General features: G+C 40.3%; 1 protein-coding gene across 1 annotated transcript in view; it reads right to left on the bottom strand.

Moving 5' to 3' along the window:
- Positions 1–23032, bottom strand: part of LOC309548566 (interleukin-5 receptor subunit alpha-like) — an 82712-nt gene that overhangs the window by 44047 nt on the left and 15633 nt on the right. Inside the window, exons 2-6 of the mRNA XM_082248536.1 lie at positions 17049–17157; positions 16804–16955; positions 14168–14309; positions 10487–10595; positions 9790–9965 (exon numbers count right to left, since the gene is read on the bottom strand). Coding sequence (XP_082104662.1) covers positions 9790–9965; positions 10487–10595; positions 14168–14309; positions 16804–16955; positions 17049–17142 — 673 coding nt within the window. The 5' untranslated portion in view covers positions 17143–17157. The remainder of the gene's footprint in view (positions 1–9789; positions 9966–10486; positions 10596–14167; positions 14310–16803; positions 16956–17048; positions 17158–23032) is intronic.

The raw sequence follows: 23032 nt of genomic DNA on the forward strand, positions 1-23032 counted from the left end.
TACTTATTTACACCTTGCACTTTATTTATATTTACATATTACATTTTTTGTATGGTCACACCTGAGCACATTTCACACTTTAGAATTGCAGGGAATTGTGATGAGAATTTTAAACTTTAGGCAGAAGTAGTGCAGTAGAATGGGAGAATTATTCCAACTCTGCTACTTTGGCCTCAATTTTACAATTCTCTTTTCAATTTCCTGTAATTCTCTCTTTATGAAGTAGACCCTATAATCTGATAAATAGGCGGAGATTAATTATGCGGAGTGGGCGGAGCTTCAGGGAAGTGGGTGTGGTAAGTAATTGATAGCTGTGCTGCAAAGTGTCCCTGGAAATTTTTTTCAAATGTTGGCAACTATGTATTATGTGGTGGGTCAACTTGTTAAGCAAGGAATTTTGAAATCTCCTGTTATTTGTATTAATTTTTGAAGTGGAGTGAAATGAAGTGATTTGAAAGTAAAAAAAAAATGTTTTTAATATTTTAAATTCTTTTTATTATTATTTTATTTCATAAAATAATAATGCTTTTATTTATTTGTTGTTTTTTCTTGCTTGCTGACTACAATACCATGCACAGTTTTACGTATATGTGCAATCAATCATAGATATAGACTTAAACTGCTTCATAACTGACTTTTAGGGTGGGTTGGTTCCTGTAACAGTTTTACCTAGTTCTGGATGCCTTCTTTTTACAGGTTATATAGTTTTGGATCCATTCTTTTTGTTGTTATGGAGATTGTATATACATATATATATATATATATATATATATATATATATATATATATATATATATATATATATATATATATATATATATATATAAAATGGCCACTAGATGGCACACTGGTAAACTAGTAAAGGTGTAGATAGTGAAGGTCCATTTAATTTGGGCCATGTTGGATTTTTATTATTTTTTATATTTATTTTGATATAAATGCATTAGGTTTACATTCTTTATGCCATTAAATATTTATCTGTGTAGTACTAGGTTTATTTTTTAACATATGCTATGAATTATGTGTAAATATATATTTATTTTAGATAGTATATATGAATTTATATATTATTAATATGAGATCATTTTTACATTTTTTATTGATGGATTCTTATTGGCAATATTGAGTGTGCATTTATTGTGACATGCGACATGTGGATTGTTTTTTTCAACATAGGGTATTATATTTATGGTAATTATATGCAGACCAATCACAGCATAATTTAGCCGATATTAGGCTCCAAGAAAATGGCAGAAGCTTTACTTCCTAAAGATGTGTGTGCATGCGTGAAATTAATTGAGGTAGGAGCCATTGACGTAATTTCTGGATTTAACCCTACGTCACCTCTGGGTCTGTGGAACGTATGCCGGCTCTGTTATTGCGAGTGTGGCACGAGATTGAAAAATCCTGTAGCTGGAAAGCTATACATGTTGGATGCCTGTTTTTCTTCATTTACATAATAGTGCGCATTTTATATCCTGTTCAGATTTATTTTTGAATAAAACATACTACACTATATACCTCCCTCTTGTGATCCGTTAGGGAGCATATATTACAGTGACACAGAGTGAGAGAGAATAGGAGAGTGTTGGGAGAAGACTTTGCCTCAACCCTCTAGGAGGATTATTCAGTTATTACCTGCTCTATGGACACTCTGTTGGTCTTTTGATTTTGATGAGCGAGCATTTTTTTCACATACATATGGTGGAGCACTAAGTATATGTTTGTTATGGATGAGTGTATCAATAGATTCAAATGCACCACACCCTGTATATAATTGCAAAATTATTCCAAAAGTTTTTAGGGCTTTTAAGGTGCTAACAATTCCAAAACAGACCATAATGAAATCCATCAATTTTTATTTTAGACAAATGTATAAAAATCATTAATAAAAACAATTATCCATCTTTTTGAAACTTTGAAACAATACCACAAACAATTCCTCAACATGTTTCGCTGTTTGTCCAGCTTCTTCAAGAGGATTAAGTTTGGATAATATTCATAAATGATTATGACACAAACTTGGACATGGACAATGAGTGCTTACGAATGTTGGATCCAACTGGAGAGGCAATAATCCCTATGGTATAGGGTTTACGCCTAAATTGCAAAGGCTTCTTTATTATTTTTTAACCTCTAACAGCAACCAAACTAAGAAAATAAAAGTGCATGAGGCTGGTACAGGCGCTACCTATGAATGTACATTCATAGGTAGCGCCTGTACCAGCCTCACGCACTTTTACTTTCTTCTCGCCCTTGCACCTCAGGGGTCGGTTGGTGGCAGCTTACACCTTTTTATGGTACCTAATATCCTCTATATATTTATCTAAGCTTCATAGCACTGGTCACCTTCCTTTTTTATAAACCAAACTAAGGACCCTTAGGATTTGAGGACTGATGCCACCAAGGTAGGACATAAGTGTACCTCAAGAGGCAAATATTGATCAGAGTATAACACCATATGTAGTATGTTGGTTGCAACAGCAACTTAAGGAATGTTGGGACCTTGTACTAGAGCCAAGAAATAAAGATTATAACACACCATAAACACACTGTAACGATTACCCACCTGAGGAGTCCTCTGTTGTCATCTGATCCTCTCCCAAGATGTAGCAGAGCTCTGTTTGTGGTATCGTTTAAAATAGATGGATAATTGCTATTATTAATGATTTTTATACATTTGTCTAAAATAAAAATTGATGGATTTTTTTATGGTCTGTTTTTAAATTGTTAGCACCTTAAAAGCCCTAAAACTTTTGGAATAATGTTGGAGCACTGTTTATTAACAATTTGGGCACAGTAATAGGAAAAAAATCTTTGGAAGAGCACGGTGATTGGCTATCTAGCATCATATATGGACATTTAATAATCTAATATGTTATATTTTAGTAATTGTATAAACACGGTGGATTGTGTTGTTTTTTTAGGCAGATGCATACTTTCTTGATGTATATACAGTTCTAAGTATGCATCCCTTTGTATATTTGAACATATTAGGAATTCAATAAAGGAATTACAGTAAAAAAATTTGAATATGGATATCATAAGTCAAGCGGGTAAATGGCAAAATTTGTGGTTTCTAAGGATCCCTAGTATCAAGAAACCCATAGAGGGAGCAAAAAAGATATACAGTGTATAGAGAAGAGCAGAAACAGTTGTCTGGATCATCAGGTCCAGAGACTTAAGAGAGCACATGGATTGGAATGGAAGCCATGAACCACTGCAGACAAGCAGGAGCTAACATGTAAATCCAGGTTCTATACAGAAATTCAGAGAGTATGAAGAACTGTGCAGACAAGATGTGACTGGAGTACAGATTTAGGATTCACACAAACAGGATCAATATACATAAAAAAGAGATACTCTGTTTTGTCAGCATGTAGGCATGTGCAGTCTGCTATTTCCACTGCAGGTTGTACTCAACCGCAGCGGCAATGCAGGAGAAGAGGAAGTCATGGGGAACAGGATTCCTCTATGGTTTCCTGAGTAATTGAGGCAGCAATCTGATTAGATTCTGGCCACCCATGTGACTCTAGTGGCCATCTTGGATGTGGCAGAGTCTATTTAAGATCCTGGTCTCTGGGTTTGGTGCTCTCTTTGCAAGTGGGAAGAGTAGGGAAAGGTACCCCATCTGTTATGGTCACTAGTGATAGGAAAGGTTCCTGATGAGGAGGGAAAGCATAGGGTCACATCTCTCTGGATACCTTTCTGATTGGGCACAAGGCGGCCAGGCCGCATTATGCTTCCTCTCAATAGATGCTGTTGGTTCAGCTGGGACCTACTTCTTCACGTTATTGGAAAATGTGAGTGTGCTCATCTGGGTAGTTGTCCCGGAGGGTTTGTTGTGAACTGTTGCCAGTATTAGTTCAATGCAAGTTTTATATTGCATCTGACTGTGTGAATTATTGCTGTCACACCGCTCTGCACCCTATCTACAAGCAAGTGGAATAAGACTCTTGCTTTGGTGCAGGATTTGGAATGGCTAAAGCCTGGTACACACTATACATTTTTTTCATTCAACCCAGTGGGCTGAACGAAAAAAACTGACAGATCTCCCCTGCAGTGCTATTGGGTTCTGACAGGGGGACTGCCCCACCATTTGACAGAAGCCGAAAATAGGACTGGCTTCTGTAAGACAGGGAACTGTACACACAGGCCAATAATTGCCTGGTTCCTGCTGAATATACCATTTCCGGATAAATTTCAGCCTGTGTGTACCCAGCTTTAGTTGTCACTAGAAGCCCTGATGATGAGGATGTATATGCCTGCAGGACAAGTTTTCGTCTGAAGTTCTTATCATCAATATCCAACGATATAGATAAGATCAAGCATAGTACCAGATGTAAAGTAGAAAATAAATAGGTTCCTCCAGAGGTCAGGAGTGGAAGCAAACAAACAGTTCAAAAACCAGGGGCATAGGTTCAGATACAGTCATGGAGGCTGAAGGCCAAGACAGGATGGGTCATGAACAAGACAAGGTCTGAAAAAATTTAGTCTTAAAACATGGGCTGGAAGGTTAGGTCAGTGCAAACTATACCTAAATCAAACTCCGATGACCCTCTAGCCCTTGCCCTTAAATAGGTATTACAAAACACTTTTGGTGGTATATTCAACAAACAAAAAAGGAACAAATAAATAAAGTTGATTATTAGGGTATATAAATACTTAGCCTTTTCCTCGTGTGAGATAAAGGTTAATACAAGCTATGCATTCTAGGAAAGGAAAGACACCTTGTCCTCTAATTTTGGGATGCTTATTATCTAAAAGCATGTGTTGCCCCTTTAAAAATTCCTGCACATAATTCATGAAAGTGTCCAGAGTTCAGACCAAACATTGGCTGTTCGCCCATTCGACTAACAACCGATGCAGTCCACCGTGGCACAGTGCATTGAAAGCCCTGATTGGCTGAAGCAATGAAAGCTTTGCCAAATCACGGCACATAGCACTGCCAGAGCCATGATTGGACGCTGTCATGATGACTCTATCCAATCATGGCTCATTGCTCTTAGTCCCACCCCGCACTATAAAAGTATTTTTTCAATAGTGGCCAGTTGCAGTGTGATATAGGCGTAGCGAGAGATATAACAGGGCTCTGTTCAGTGCTGCTAGTGAGTTAGTGTTCTATAGTGTGCTATTGTGATTCTATTGTCAGTGTAGAATATCAGTTTAGTGTAAATCTAGTGATAGTTCAAGTTGAGTGTAGAACGACCATAAATTTTTACATTAGTGTCAGTTTATGTTGTCAGGGCAGGTTTACTGCAGTATAGTTCAGTGCGTTACACGTTTATTGTAGTATATTTCTGTGTGTTACTACATGTTTAACTCAGTACATTTCAGCGTGTTAGTGCACGTTTAACACGGTATATTTCATAGACAGCCAGTTGGCTGAATTTCAGTATGGCACAACAACATGCTCAGGCCGCCTCGGTTTTTTTTCCCCATGCCAATGCCTGCTGAAAAGGATGAATGCACTGTACTGTCACCATTTGAGGAGGCCACAAGGATGGTGAGCCGTGACAATGCATGCATCAGTGACACAATCCCTGTTGTTTTCCAGCTGGAGAATACTCTGCGTGGCATTATGGACATGGCACTCAAAGTAGAGCAGCGGGAAGAAGAGGAAGACTGCCTTTTCTCTCTAGGCCCGCTTTATGCAGACACCATTCTTCAGACGCCCTAGAACACACAAAGGAGAGGGAGGAGGAGGATTCTGGCAGTTTTGGAGGCATTGAAGCAGAGAAAGACATACATAAAACCTTAAGAGTTGGTTTTTCCCTTACCAGAACCCTTGGGAGTAGTGCGTGGCTGGGAAGAGGCAGTTCCAGATACTATGATCCTAAGGAGTCTACTTCTCATGCCTCCGCAAACTTGCGATGCATGGGCTAACTCATGCTTCAAAGCCTGTGAAAGGACCCGAGAATACGTGGCATCAAGGAGAAGGATCACTATTGGTTGGTAACCCTCCTTGACCACCATTACAAGGGGAAAACTCATGACTCATCCTGTCCCCACAGAGGGAGCAGAAGATGAAATCTCTTGAGGACACCTTAAAGAGGAGTTTATCTAACGCCTTTCCTCACTCTGGTAGGTTACAGTGTCATGAAAAACGTAGTTTTGCGGCTTTTGTTAGTCAAGAGGGAGTGGTGGAGAAGGGGGCTGCCTAAGTGATGCATTTCATAATTTTTTTAGTCCTCAGCACCCAGGGCTGTCAACTTCACCTGCATTATATAGTGGACGATATCTAGGGGCGAAAACAGAGATGGAGTGCTTTTCAGTTCATGATCCACTGAGTGACTGGGTCATGAGAATAGACCACTGGCCAGAACTTGCCCAGTATGCAATTGAGCTGCTGGGCTACCCTGCATCCAGCGTGCTTTCCGAAGGGGCTTTCGGTGCTGCCGGAGGTTTTGTTACTGATAATATAGCGCGTCTTTCCACAGATTCTGTGACCCGGCTTACATTTATCAAAATGAATCAGTCCTGGATTACCAGCAGCTATGAAGCCCCTAGTATGCCTAGCCCTGTGGGTGTTGATTTCATCTGGAAGACTTTTTTTGGTGTAGGTTTCATGGGCACAATTACACCCAAAGACCAATTTTTACCACACCTGTTTGATAGGTGCATGTCATTTAACTTTTTGACAGCAAAGCAATTTTTGCTTTCATCAAGAGTACATCCATAGGGTTACGGTGTGAAGGCACCTCCGACACCCAAAGACCAATTTTTATGCACCTGTTACTTCTATCCAAAGTCTGTGGAAGAGACACTAGAATTTATCCAAAAAGCTCTAATCTTGTTCCCAGTGCACTATATTGTGGCCACATCATACAGACTGCCCCCCCCTCGGCCATTGTTTCTAAAATAAAGAAAGCTTGCAGGGAAAATATCATTTTTTTTTTTACTTTATAAATGCAATTATTGCTGTGGCAGCTTCTATACACAGTACAAATGTGCCACTTTACAGGCAGACTAAGGGAACCTTCCAGGCACTATATTGAAAGGAATTTTTCATTTTTATCGTTTTTTCTCATTTTTATGCTTTCACTTTAGGCATCAGTAAATCACTACTCATTTAAAAATGACATTTTTTACAAACTTTTTTTTCAGTGATACATATGTCCCAGGACAGTACCCGGGCCCTTACAACCATTGTATGCCTAATTACTTGCATATAAGCCTTCAAAATGGACACTTTTGATGTTTCCAGTTCGGGTCCTATAGACTTCAATGGGGGTTCATTTTTTGGTTCTGAACTTTCGCAATGTTCGAAAGTTCTGGTGTGAATTGAACAAGGGCGCTTCATTGATTGCCGGGATGCAAGTTGCAAGCACCATAACAATCAATGACAAGGGGCTAAGCACTGGTTGTGGGCTGAGCCTAATCGGAATACTGAAAGACTAGTTGCCCTTCAGATCTGCCTTCCTTGTGACTGACAGAACAGCTGCAAGCAGATTTCATAGTTGCAAGTGCCTATGGAATCTGCCCATTGCTGACCACTGTCAACCACAAGGGAGGCAGAGCTTATGAATTTCTATTAGGTTCTGCCTATCCAGTAACAGAACGCATTCCCATTGCTAATCACAATGCCGACAGACCTAACTTAGAATTCTCCCCAGGCTCCATCCACCCAACAGCAAAACTCCCTTTAACTGCAAGTCACTGTATTTATGAATCCCAGGGACTTGTCACTGTACTTTCAATGTAAACTGGTAGCCAGGCTATGAAAATGTAATAAACATTTACTTACAATCATATGTTACAAAAATAATATTGATAATAAAACTGAAAAAAAAAATTGGACAATGTTTAACCACTTCCATGCCGGCCATAGTAAAATGACGCCGGCAGGAAGGGCTCCTCAATCCGGGCGGCTGTCACATGATGACCGCCTGCTCTTGCCGCTACTGCTGCCCCCGGGGGTGTGCAGGGCGGCGATTAGGGATAAGGCACGTCAACAAAGAACACGGTAACTAGCTGTCACTTTGTTCTCCTCCTCACACACTGCTCCTGTGTGAGGAGGAGATTGTGGTAACAGCTAGTTACCTATCATAGTGCACTCCAAAACACACTGATTGCCCCCCCCCCCCAATAAAGAGGACATGTCACTAGCCCATCAAAGTACCTGTCACTAGCCCATCAAAGTACCGGTCACCAGCCCATCAGAGTACCCGAGTACCTGTCACCAGCCCATCAGGTACTCTGATGACAGATACTCTGGTACTCTGATGGGCTGGTGACATGTACTCGGGTACTCTGATGGGCTGGTGACAGGTATTCGGGTACTCTGATGACAGGTACTTGGTACTCTGATGACGGGTACTTGGGTACTCTGATGACGGGTACTTGGGTACTCTAATGACATGTACTCGGGTACTCTGATGACAGGTACTCGGGTACTTTGAGTACCTGTCATTGGAGTTCCCAAGTACCTGTCATCGGAGTACCCAAGTACCTGTCATCGGAGTACCCGAGTACCTGTCACCAGCCCATCAGGTACTCTGATGACAGGTACTCGGGTACTCTGATGGGCTGGGGACAGGTATTCGGGTACTCTGATGACAGGTAATTGGGTACTCTTTACTTTTTGCTATGAACATGCAATGTGTTAGAAATATCCTATACATTGACAACTTTGTGTAAAAAAAAAAAAATGCGTTTTCATTTTCTTTCCGCATTTTCCAAAAACTTGTGGAAAAAAATGACATATTCAAAAGACTCATCATGCCTCATAGAATATACGTTGGGTTGTTTGCTTTCCAAAATGGGGTCATTTTGTGGGTAATTCCATTGTCCTTGTGCTCCAGGGCCTTGAAAATTGTGATTTGTGTCGTTAGGAAATAATATGTGTAATTTATGCTCCTAGAACACCTGACGGTGCTCCTTGAATGTTGGGCCTCTGTATGTGGCCAGGCTGTGTAAAAGTCTCACACATGTGGTATTGTCATACTTGGGAGGAGTAGCAGAATGTATTTTGGTGTGTAATTGCAAGTATGCATATACTGTGTGTGAGAAATAACTTGTTATTATGACAATTTTGTGTAAAAAAAATAAAATAAATAAATGATTTCTTCATTTTCCCAAGAATTGTGGGAAAAAAATTACAACTTAAAAAAACTCACCATGCCTCTTACTAAATAGCCTGGAATGTCTACTTTCCAAAAAGGGGCAATTTGGGGGGTATTTGTACTGTCCTGACATTTCAGGGCCTCAAGAAATTAGATACGTCAGTACATCAGGTGTGATCAATTTTCAATGATTGGCACCATAGCTCGTAGACTCTATAACTTTCACACAGACTAAAAAATAACCACTAATTTGGTTTTTTTACCAAAGATATGTAGAAGTATACGTTTTGGCCCAAATTTTATGAAAAAAAAATTACTTATGTACAAAATTTCATAATAGAAACGAAAACAAAATGTGTTATTTTCAAAATTTTCGCTCTTTTTCCACTTATATCGCAAAAAAATAAAAAACCCAGTGGTGATTAAATACTACCAAAAGAAAGCTCTATCTGTGTGAAAAAAATGATAAAAAATTTGATTGAGTACAGCGTTGTAATTATCATTCAAAGTTTGAGAGTGCTGAAAGCTGAAAATTGGTCTGGGCAGGAAGGGGATGTAACTGCTCTGTATGGAAGTGGTTAAAGTTTTCAATTAATTTATTAAATTAGACTTTTTTAAAAATTAAGTAATATTTTATATTACATGTAAAAAATAACTGTTGTATGCACTATACAGAATCTACATAAGCACAAGATCATAAAAAAGGTGAATATCAAACACTTACCTATTACACCCACTTGAAAGGTTTTTGAGAAGTGAGTTAAATTGTCAATGAACCAAATCCTAATTTTTGGGATTTCTCCATTGTTTTCTTTGGCGAAGACATTTTTCATGTGGCATCCTATATTTCTCCCATGCCTTTTCAAATATTGTTTGCAGGTAAGTGTTTTACCATATAGTCTAAAAAAGCAAAGTTCAAATTAGATTCCATTATTTATGAATGATTGGGGGAAAAAAATGGATCTTAAAGTGGTTGTAAAGTCTTGGGTTTTTTACCTTTGTGCATTCTAAGCATTAAGGTAAAAAACTTTCCAGACTGCTTGTGCCCTCCTCACCCCCTTTATACTTACCTGAGCCCAATCCCAATCCACCACTGTGCATAATTGTAGCTGCTCTCCCAGCTCTGTCCCTCCTCACTGCAAAGATTGATCGCTGCTGTCAATCAAATTCTGTGACGAGGGAGCGGGGGGGGGGGGGGGGTTAAGTGCTGAGTCAACAACCTGTCTGTGTCAATCCCCCATAGAAAGCAGCTGCCTATGGGGGCACTTGCTGAAGAGGAGGAGCCAGGAATGCCAGATGGGGATACCAGAGGAAGAGGATCGGTACTGCTCTGTGCAATAGCATTGCACAGAGCAGGTAAGTATAACATTTTTTATTTTAAAGAAAAAAAACCTATAATGTTACTTTAACTTGTAACGTACCTTAATGCAAACGAATATCTTGTATCAGAGGGAGAATCTTTTCTCCATTCCCACGTACAGTTTAGATTGGTTACATTATATATTGCACATGATACATTGCTGATGTACACTGAAAGAAAAGTGCAACCAGAAGCTGAAAAGGACTGCAGGAAGATGATTTTTTTCATGCACACAGATTAGTCATATGACATGCTGCTCTTACAGCCACGACTATATTTAGACATCACAAATGATTACGCCCTTCTAAGTGCCTCCCCATGCAATGCACAAAGTATGGCTACTAACAAGAATGAAAGAAAAAAAAAGTGGTCCTTTGAAAAAAATCAGTGGATGAAATGCTGCAACAGGGTACAGCTGCATAGCAATCTGTATTGACACTGCACATTATCCTGGAGGTGTTACTGAAGATGTGTGGGACAGCCAATTGCACTGTTGATTGATCAGCTGGGATATATGATATGCCTTTGACATCTTTATGTTTGTGAGCAGTTTTTTGCTTAATACATCCTAATGTTTTTATGGTAAATGTAAGTTCCCATCTCTTTGCCCAATATCTGAAGAATAGAGATGGGCTCAGGCTTGTTCCGGATCCTATTCCCAACCCATCTGCCCGATCCCACCAGAGGTATTGAGACATTTCCCGGTCCCCAGCTGCACAGATCGGGAAATGTCTCAATGCCTGTGAATAGCGGTGTGCAGTGTCGGCTTCCTGGTGAGATCAGGCAAGTGGGTTGGGACTAGGATTCCAAACACGCCTCAGCCCTTCTCTACTAAGGAACCATCAGATTATTATTTAAACAAGTGTATAGGAAGACTCTTCAGAGGGAGGAGCGCATTCTGAGGGATTTTTACTGAGCATTTATATGTGAGGCATAACCATTTGGTGATTGATTTGATTTCATGGGAGAGATACAATTCTTATATGGCTTAAAATACCCCCCCCCCAAAAAAAAAAAAAAAAAAGAATTACCCCCACCCTTATGAACACAGGTATGAGCATAAATGCATGGTTCAGGGGCGGCTACACACAAAAATGCCAATTGTGGTACACATGCTACATATCACCTCATACGCTGCAGTGAGAGCGATAAATCTAGCAAATCAAACCCAGAGTTTCCATAGTGTCACTTTTACACCCTTGATCAACATTTTTTGCAAGCCGTGTTTTTCAATTTTTAATATTTCATGTATTATAGCTTTAATTCACTACATTGTTCATGTTGTATGTCGTATATTTGTAATTAGACATGTGATGTGTCAAACTATTCACTATTTTTAATTAATTGAATAAAATTATATTTTTATATAAATGGATGTGTGCTAGTCTACAAAGTCCCACGTATAGGGTTTTTTTTTTTTTTTTTGCCTTTTGTTCTAATTGGCTTTTTCTTTTCCTCATGATACTAAGCATAGGCTACCAATATAGTTGTATTTTGCTAGAATAGAGCATGGCTACTGTCAGGAGGGACCCGGACTTGAACCTGGGACCTCCACTGTGTCTGGAAATGACTTTACTTACTGAGCCACCTGGAATACTGGACAGCTCCCTGCACAGCTCTCTGGACAAATCCTTGAATGATCCTGCCGTGAATCTTAATTGACTTGAACCTTGAACCTTTTGCTTCTCCCATGAACTTCCTGAGTTAAGCCATGTCTCTGCACTTCCTGGTTGCCAAAATATTGTGCCTTCACCACTCACCAGCCAATATCTCACTTGTCTCTCCTGCTGCCGTCCTTATCTTCGCTACCATTCATTATTGACATTTGGCTTGTTCCTCGACTACGCTTCTGTTTTATCCCAACCTGCAACTACTCGTTACCGACCTTTGGCTACTCCTAGACTATGCTTCTGCTTGATCCCAACCTGCAATATTTACTACTGGACCCTGGCTTGCTCACCTCCTGGTGGGGCGATCCTGATGACCATGACCTGGTACTAACACTCACTAGCAAAATCCCTCTCCACCATCAGAAGCAATGGGGAACACCAGTTAGTACTTAGATTCCACACCTCAGGTGAGCCTGAATCATCTGCCAGAGTGACCTGCCTGTGTTCCTGAGTAAGCTGCTATAGCTGCTGGTCTTCGAGCCTGACTCCAGACCATGACAGCTACTGCTTAGCTATTATTCCTTCCATATAAAATATATTGTTTTGTTGCTTGTTTTACATTGTTATTCTGGTTTTAAAAGACAATCCAGTTTAATCAACAGAGAAAAAAAACACACACACAAAGTGAAAACCTCCACTATCTTATAACCACAGTTGATCCAGAGGAAGGCAAAAAGAAATCCAATAAAGCACGGTCCAATTTGCGCCATTGAGGAGAAAAAAGTTTCCTTTTGATCCCCCAAGAGGCAATCAGATATTTCCTGGATAAACTTTACCTATAAATATTAGTATCCAGTTATATTATTATATTGTGTGCTCGTTGACATAATAATTGGCTTTTCTCAGAATGTTGCTGTTCAAATAAATTGTTAAAAAGCCCAAGGAGTGTCAGTAAGTGCTGGGTGAGAGAAGTGTGTCATCCCCAATTACATAGAGACATTATATCCACCAGTTCCTTCGGGGGTGGCACTACAATAACAATAAACCCCAAAACAAAAATGTATGCAGGATAGGGTAGTGATAGACTAGCAGATATAGAAGGACTTGAATAACTAATTGAAACTGAACTCCAGCTAATGCTTTAGAAGCAGTTACAACAACAGTTTTTTTTTTCCATTTGGGATAAAGTTGAAAGCACCCCTGTCAGCAGTAAATGGTTTGTCTCAACCATCTAGCTGCTACGTTCTCTGAACAGCTTTGTCTGTTAGAGTAATTTAAAAAATAAAAGGCTTACTAGCAGGATTCCCATGTGAAAATAGGAGAAAAGAGTTTGAAAAAAGATTACCAATTCAACCTCAATATCGAAGAATTGGGAAGCTGAGATTAAAAACATTTTTATTTTTTACTTTCATACCATTTTAAGCAGTCTTAATAACTCCAAATACAATAAACATTTGATCTTAATACAAGAGAATTGCAGACGACAGAGACTGCAGATAGGAGTGTTCTGTCATCACCCTAATATCCGCTTTAAAAGTTAAAATTTTAATTTGATGTTATTTCAGTTGCTTAAAATTTCTCTTTTGCTAATTAGATGGCTAAATGTTTTTTTTTTATCTATATTACATTACCATGTAAAAGGGAGGTATAGGTATGGTGCTTCCAAGACAGATTCTCCACTGAATTGTTTGTAAAAAAATGTACATATAGATGGTTTTATAAATGATAGGATTTTCCCACTATTTCCAATCAGATATATGTTTTTCTAGTGCAGGTTAAAAGATAAGCAATATATGATGTCATACACATCCTTCCATACCAAGCCACCCCCCCCCCCAAATATTGTATTATGTGAAAAACTAAAGGTATGGTCCTAGAAGAAAAGACAACCACTAAGAAGCAGCAATTGGAAAATAACAGTAAATGGTGAGACCTAAAACTAGCTTAGTGACATGGTTATATAACCAATGTAGGTCATACAATATCTATACACTAATAAATATTAATGTTTCTTTACAAAGTTTTTTTTTTCAATATAGATAATGTGCACATATTCAGGACACTTCTATTGCATGGTAAACACAATATTGCTTATTCTGAATTCATCATACAGAATATTTTTGTTAACTGACCTGGTGGGGCATGATAAACATATTCAGTCTTATTGCCTTCTAAAACAATTGAAAAATGTTCACAAAGTGCAGTTGATACTGATGCTATGAACCCAGGATGTAGTTTGCAATAAACAATTCTGTAGTTTTCTGTCAATATCTCCTAAGAAGAACACCAAATATATAACACTTTAATAGTTAAAAAAAAAAACTGAATCTGTGGCAAAAAGTAACAAAATATATGGCCTAAACAGGGCTAAGAACACCCTCACCACTACTAAATCCTTCTGATGCTGCATTGCTCTGGTGAATGCCCGTTCAGGTTAGGTTTCTGCAGGAAGAGAGCATATTCAAACAATCACCTGAATATGCAAAGGATCATTTTTGAAAAATCTGATGACAGCTAGGAAGGAGATGGGCTCATCATAGCTGCAGTTTTGTCTCTTGTTCAGTCCCCTGTTCAGTTGAAAGCCATGTCTTATATATCGAAGCAGTATTTCTACCACATCTATATAGTACAGTTTCCAGCTGTCGTTGGTTCTTAAGGAAGCCGTGGTAGTAGTGTCATCATTGGGATCAGCTACGTGTGCTGGGAACTTAAGGTTTCTTTTTTCAACAAGTCATCGGGGGGAGGTGGGCATCGTGATTGAAAATGGATTTACACTGAGGGACATGTTTTTGGGATTTGTATTTTTTTAATAAAGGACTTGTCACTTTGATATCTTTATTCTTTTTGACAACTTTTTTTTTATGAATCAGTATAGTTACTATGGGCTTCATGAATTTTTAGGGTGACTTCATGCATTCAAAGAGCCTGGTATGCATTTTGGGGGCAACTCTATGCAATTTTATCATTCTTGTTGTGAAATATACATTTTGGTTAGTTTCTTTCCGAATAGATATTCGTAAGAAATGTTCATTATTCGGAGATTTGGATGCATCCAAATTTCCTAATTACAATAGTAACAGATAAATAAATTAATATTGCTGCGCCAAGTGAAAAAATTATTCAATCAAAGTGATTAATTAAATACATATATGAATTCATAAAAATAAATTCAAAGTATATATAATTGTAAAAGCAAATTAGTGCTAATACCAAGTGCAATAAAGTGCAAAACAATTCAAGAGTCCAAGTCCTTGTGACCAAGCGATTTAAAAAAATAAAGTCCCAAAAACTGAGTCAGAATAATAAATGAATAAGCCAGAATGATCAAATTCAAAACACACTATCTTCATCTGTGATCAATACTAAGGTGCAAAGGTGCTCCACACTTCACTCAGGTGCTCCCGGTGACTAGTGCAAGATTTGCAGCTCACCTTAGGGATAGACTCCAAGGAGTCATACACGCAAACAGATATATGGACCAACAGCCTGTTAAATCCTCTCCTTCCACTTCAGCTAACCCTCCGAGTGCGACAGGAACTTAGCAAGAAATAAAGAGGAGAGGGGATCTAGTGCTCTCTGTTATAGCCGCTTTATTTACACTAAAAGGCAGAAATATACTGACGTTTCCTAGCACTTGAGCAGTGCGGGCTTCAAACAGCAGATAATGCTCGGTAACAGAACCTCCCAAGGTCCAACGTACTACGAGTAGGCTCCTCCCCCCGATCATTCTGGCTTATTCATTTATTATTCTGACTGAGTTTTTGGGACTTTATTTTTATAAATCTTTTGGTCACAAGCACTTGGACTCTTGAATTGTTTTGTACTTTAGTGCACTTGGTATTAGCTCTAATTTGCTTTTACAATTATATATAGTTTGAATTTATTTTAATAATTTAATATATGTATTTAATTAATCACTTTGATTGAATAATTTTTTCACTTGGCGCAGCAATATTAATTTATGTATTTGTATTCACTGGTGTTTTGTGTTTAACACTGATTGTTTGCTGCCTTGTGTGTTTTATATATTTTTTTTCATTCAATTACCACCACGTATATGGTTTGCGCTGATTATATTACTATTTTTGTACAATAGTAACAGATTTAAACTAATCTGAAATAAAAAAACAAATTATGTTTGAAATTTGAATCAAATTTGAATAGAATTTGAATAAAATTAGAAAAATAAATTGCATGTAAAAACAAATTTGAAACATAACCATATTGCTAAATTTCCTTCATAGACTATGCGTATTGGTGTTAGAACTTAGCCACCTTCCGAAATTTGAATTTTTAGAAGAATAGAATAGAATAAAACAGAAAATAATAAAATATATAAAAGAATGGAAGAAAAAAAAACAAAAAACAAAGGAATAGAATAGAATAGGGTCCTGGCATAGCAAGTGGCTACAGAGATATTCTAGATAGCAACAGTCAATAATATTACAACAAACAAGACCTGCGTAACTAGTTGAGGGGTTTACCATTGATAGCCAATGAAACCTTTGTAAATTATCATAACAATGCCTAATAATAAAGCACAAACAAGAAGAAGTGCTTTTTTCATGAGATATTGCAATGGGTAATCTATAGCAACCAATTAGATATTTAATTTTTACAACAGTAAACTTCAAATAGCCAATCTGTGATTGATAGATATGAATTACTGTTTTCCGTTGTTTGATCTACATAATGAAATAAGTCCCAAAATTAAAGGCCCAAAATAAAATAAACATTTAAAATACAGTAACCGAAAAACACTGATTACCTTCTTCCAAGTTGTTTTATCCAGAAATCGATAGGAGAAATTATAGCAGATCTCATGCTCATCTATTTCAGATATTACCCCTGTATCCCAGGTAATATTAACAGCATTTGGGCCATAATTTAATATTGTAATGTTAGGCCTTTTAAGAAGAACTGAAAAGAGAACACCATATCTTTAAAAAATACATGATAATAACAAGAATGCTAGGATCTTTAATCTTGATATTGTTTTACTTAAATACTTACAATTTAATGTGGTATTAGTTACATGTATCTGGTAACAAACCTTGATTGATGCCAATAGGAGGATCCATAATGGTACATGGTCTTTATGAGACATTGTTCATACTGGCCCCTTTAAAAATACAAAAAACAAATCTACATGTATTGCCATAAAATATCTATGTCTAGATATTAAGTACAAACTTCCACATTGCAAGCATCCAGTCGGGACATTATCTTCTCTAAGAATAACATGTCACCCAAAGAAGCAGAAGCAGCTTGTTCTAGAGGAAGCATATTCTGTTGCATGATTGTTCTACCAAAATTTCTGAGTGCCTCTAAAAACATACATAAGCAGCATAGGTAGCCAAATTCAATACACTGTAGGGACTGCTTACACATTACAATCCGTTCCCATCCGATTCCCCCATAGAGATGCATGGGGACCTGACAGCTGTGTCTCCGCACACAGCGCAGAGATACAGCTGTCATCTTCCTGCTCAGCAGGGGGTCAGTGGATCGATCCCCTGCTGACATAAACGGATGGATGGACAGTGTGGAAGGGGCCTTAGTGTCAGTGTGAATTTGCTATTCCTCCTCCTCTGTGTGCAAGGGCCCCTCCCCAGACAGATTTGGGCCTGCAAGGACCCCCTGCGTTTTGAGTACAGTACAGATGTCCTTCTAGTGGGTCTCCCCTGTTTCATCTTTCATGCACTGGGGACAGAAATATTAAAAATCGCATCCAGACATAAAGAAACATACCCAAAAGAGGAGCTGGGAATAAAGCAGAGAGACGGTCTGGATGCGATTTTTAATATTTCTCTCCCCAGTGCATGAAAAATGACACAGGGGAGACCCACTAGAAGGACATCTGTACTGTCTGTGCTCAAAACACAGGGGGTCCTTGCAGGTCCAATCTGTCTGAGGAGTGGTCCTGAGCGTGACATGATACAGGAGATGGGTTCAGAGATTGTGGACATGATAGAGATGGTCAAAGGGTAAGGACACAGCTGACAGAAAAGGTTGCTGCTCACCCCCCCACCCTCACAAAAAAACAACACAGAAAAAGCCCAGCTATTGTCATTTCCCCAGAGATGGAGCTGCAGAGAGCCCAAATTCCACAGTAGAAATGTACCTCTGCTTTCATGAACTCCAGCCTCACACGTGCTGCAGAGTTCAGCTGAAGAGATCCCTGCCATATTCATCTTCACCTCTACTAGGCTGCCCACGCCCCCTCTCCGACACCCGCCCAATCAGAGAGAGGCAAACACCACCTGACCTCCTCGCATACTAAATCCATTGGAAAGGACGGAGAAGGCAGGGGGAGGATCTGAGAAAGCTCTGAGAAAGTTAACCTGTGTGTTACCTCAGCGCTGTGGGGGTTTTACAATGCATAGCAGAGCCTAGGCAGCAGACGAGACGGACACTCAGTACTATGCGGCGATGCGATGCCGGCCCGCATAGATGAGAGGCAGAGTGGTGTCACCCTCCCCCCTGTGGACACCCTGGTGTGGCCCGCCCCCCCCCCCCGCACCCCGCTTGTGACGCCTCTGGGCAGGTTGTAATACATCTGCCTTAGTAAGTTAGAGGCTGACCCAGGGTGGGGGAAACGGTTGTTATGTGTGCTCAGTTCCCAGGCTTTTTTAATCCCAGCAAGCCCACCAGTGGTATAAAAAAAGGGGAAGGCCGAGGTCCAGGGTTCTCAGCTCAGCTCGGTTTGCAGTCTTGACAAGAGATTACTGAGCCTTGTAGCCAGTCAGAGGCACCAGGATTCTGGAGGTTATCAAAGCATGGGAAACATCACTATGGTACCTTGCTGAGGTATGCCTGGACAGCCACACAGCTATAGTTAGGATTAGAGTTTGGGCTCGGTTCATATTGGACTGCAATGTTGAAGTCTCCTCAGTAAAGGTGCAATAACTTTTCTAACCCTGGTCTGAAGTTATTCAAAGTGGTACTTGTTTGTTCTGGTGAATCAAATAACTAGGGTCTATAAAGCCCAAAACGGAATGAAGTAACACCAGTACAAAGAGGGTTAACTCGGCAGGAGAAGGAAGAGGAGTGTAGTTGCTAAGAGTAACCAAGTACTAGTTCAAGACACAAAGCAACCAGCGGTTAGGAGTGGTACCTGGTGAGGGTGATAGGTACTCCAGTAATGACGGGGTCAAATGTTTTGGCTACCCCCATAAGGTCAGTTTCCAGCAGCAACTGGAGCATTCATGAGGTCCATGCTATGTCCATTCTGTTATTTGGAGTGAGGTAACAGTGATACGCTGGACTGGTGGAGTGGTGCAGGCTCAACACATCTCTCCTAATGCAAAACCTACCAAGTTACAGTGTGTAATGACATGGGATCATACCTTTTCAGAGGAACTCCATATTTCTACTGCACATAGTGATCAGGCTCATCTCTAAGCCGGCACCTGCCTTAATGTTTGATTTTTCACATGACTGAAGTCTCCGGGCATTGATGAGCATGCTTCACCAAAAACGCACCCCTGCGTGCAGGGTGAAGTAGGCCCTGCCCACATGCATGGTAATTCTTCATGATGTACTTGTCTGCTGCAGTGTAATACCTGGATTTGCTAACTATTAAGTGCTCACTATTGGCAGCCTATGGAGTCATATAATGCTCAGAAAACATTGCATTTCATACTCTCTAGACATCAGCTTGCAGGTTTTTGCTGAAACTTTATATTAGTCAGAAAGAGAGTCCAGAATAATGATGTTTGGTAAAAAGAAGTAACCCACAGAAGCATTATTATTATTATTATTATAAAGGATTTATATAGCGCCAACAGTTTGCTCAGTGCTTTAGAAAATGAAGGCAGACAGTAAAGTTACAATACAATTTGGTACAAGAGGAATCAGAGAACCCTGCTCATTAGAGCTTACAATCTAAGAGGGTGGGAAAAGTGATACAAAAGGTAATAACTGTGGGGGATGAGCTGCTTGAGAAAGTAAAACAGCATATTAATTAGAAGCAGGATAGGCTTCTTTAAAAAGAAGGGTTTTCAGGGATCATGTAAAGATGAATAGATTAGGAGATAGTCTGACAGGTTTGGTAGGGCATACTCAAACTGGTATAGTTCAGCACTAGTCACATCCAGCAGCGCTCGATATGTCATAACATATATAAGATCATATAGTCCTCATAAATGAGTGAAAAAAGTCTTCAAACTTGATCAATGTTCATAACACAGTCAGACAATCCATATGTTAGTGATCCCCGGTGTTTGATGTATGTAATCCGGTATTAACCTTCACCACACCATACGTGACCCCCTAAGAGTGGGCACTCACCAGAAACACTATAAAGATACGCCTGTAAGCATTGGTTGCTTGAACCCTTGACACTCCCGGATATCTCCGCCAGTACCAGATGACCTCCACATACGTGATCCAATTAAGGATCAGATCGTGTCATGAAAATAAAAATGGGGTCACAATAGTGTGATACCGTTTCAAAATTTATTGAACAAAACACTCCAAAGTGAATCCCCCAAATCCAATATGCTTACATTAAAAACATTTTTTTTCGGGGCGTGGCTTGGCACCGGACCTGAATGGCCGCATGGTAGAGAAGCTCTCTGCACTGGGGGATTAAATCAGCTTCTTGGTGTCTCATCTATCACCCCAAAATGGTCAGACCGAGCCGCAGCGCTTCAGCAAGCCGAGTACCACCCAACCAGACGATCCAGAACTTTGGAAACACTCCAGCGATCCTTAGAGCTCAGCGGGAAGGCTTACGAGCGGCCTCACCAGCTCCAGCACCTCGCTCTCCAGAAGTACAGCCTGTCTCCTCCTCACCTCTCCAATTGGGGACGAACATGGCAACTCCACTGCCTAGCCTGGCGGACCTACAATCTGTTGCTGCCGATATAAAACATACCCTGGGATCAGCTATTACGGAGCTTTCAGTTGAGCTGCGTTCTGTAACAGCCCGCCTCACAGAGACAGAGAAGTCCTCGGTCACCCAGGCGACCGCCATTAAACAGCTCCAGCGATCAACTGATGCCCAAACAACACACCTTATCGAGATCAACAGACACTTGGAAGATCTCGATAACCGGGGTCGGAGGCACAATATTCGCCTGAGAGGACTCCCTGAATCGGTGGAACCCCCCGCTCTGACGCATGCACTGACCGCCATCTTTAATGACCTACTTGAGCGCCCAGCAGACACTCCAGTAGAATTTGAAAGGGCACACCGCGCTCTCCGTCCGAGAGGAGCAGACAATGACCCCCCGAGAGATGTAGTGGCATGTCTGGTCAGCTATCAAGTCAAGGAGGCTATCCTGAAAAAAGCGAGAGCCCGGGAACACATCTCATACGAGGGATCTGAGGTGAAGCTCTTTCAGGATTTATCCACCATAACCCTGCAAAACCGACGGGCTCTTCGCCCTCTGCTAGAAACCCTGCGTACTAAAGGCATTACTTACAGATGGCGCTTTCCTTTCTGCCTATCTGCATCTTTCCGGGGCAGATCAGCAGCTCTCAGAGTTCCAGAAGATATACCTGCCTTCTGTGAAGCCATGGAAATTCCTATAATAGACCTACCTGACTGGTACAGCACTTTCTATACTCCAGAGCCCTGGATATCTGTGACATCCTCATCCACACCGAAATCCCAACGCCATCGACACAGACGTCGCCAATCACACCCTGGCTCAACGCCCAACCGTGGAAGAGACGATCACCGGAACAGTCCTCGCCGCTCTCCTGCCCAGCAGAGCGAACATATGGATCACTAAACTCACTTTCTCACTCAGCCTGGATGCCAACTAATGTAAGTTTTTCCTTTTTCCCTGCTCTCTCCTAAGAAGCCCCTTACCCTGACTCATAGACTTCCTAACCACTCCATGCTTTCTATAGTTCCTGAACACATTACCCCCATGCCCTCCTGCTTGATCACGAAGCCTGAATACCTTGAACAGAAATTGCAAGCAAATTTTTGTTCCGCTCGCTTGCAACCCTCTCCCCCCCCCCCCTCCGGCCCCCCTCATCGATCTGACTGTGAGACTATTACAGTACTAGTACACTAGCCTACTGCTTATTTCTCTGTACACAAGTCATCACCTCAATGCACCTTAACGAAACACATTATCCCTGACACACTGGAATACCGATGTCAATGACCCAACCCAAGCTGAACTGAATTTATTGCAAGAACTGCCTGACTCCAGAGAAGATGTTCAAAAATCTTTCCAGATCAGATTACTAAATCTGCAACCATAGATAGATTGGTGAGACAACTGATCCTGGTCCCCTGCACTCACGCTGATTGATGGTTGCTGTTCCCACAACGGGATCTGATGTAATGTATGACTTGAGAAGGTTATGTGAGCTCACATAGCCGAATTTAATCACCTCTCAAATGTAGTTCGGTTGGTGGGTGGTGGCCTGGGTGTGGTGGGGATGGGGGGGGGGGTGATAGATGTGAGGGGAGTACGATGAGTAAACATCCAAATACAGAAAATATTATTCTATATGTCTCATCAGATAACTGTAGGATGGTGCTTCTCTATCTTTCTAATCCGACCACTCCATCTTTCTCTCCGCCTCCTCTCCCCTTGTCCTGCCCCCCTTCCCTCCCCTTCATCCCTTCCCTTCCCCCCTCCCCCTTTCCTACCCCTCCCCCCTGTCCTCATGTCCCTACCTCTCCTATTCACCCCCTTTTTTTTTCTCCCCCCATCTTCTTCTCATTCTATCCTCCCCTTCTTGTCCAACTCCTGTTCCCATAATCTATGGGGCTGAAGATGTATACTTTAGCATGCTATACGGTAGAATGTAATATTATATTGCAGTAAGTTACAATTTAAGCTGGGGATTATACATATAGTCTATGAGATTTCTGTAGTCCTCTATAATCCCCTAGATGAAAAGACCTTGATTTTTTTTTCTTGATTAAATCTCGCTTACTCTCTCATTGATATGCAACTATATGTATAGACTCTACAGAACTATATGGTTAAATCAGAGGGAAATCAGAGGTATTGTGTAAAACA

This window comes from Pelophylax lessonae, assembly GCF_965119305.1.
Source record: "Pelophylax lessonae genome assembly, chromosome: 2".
In the NCBI taxonomy this organism is placed as follows: domain Eukaryota; kingdom Metazoa; phylum Chordata; class Amphibia; order Anura; family Ranidae; genus Pelophylax; species Pelophylax lessonae.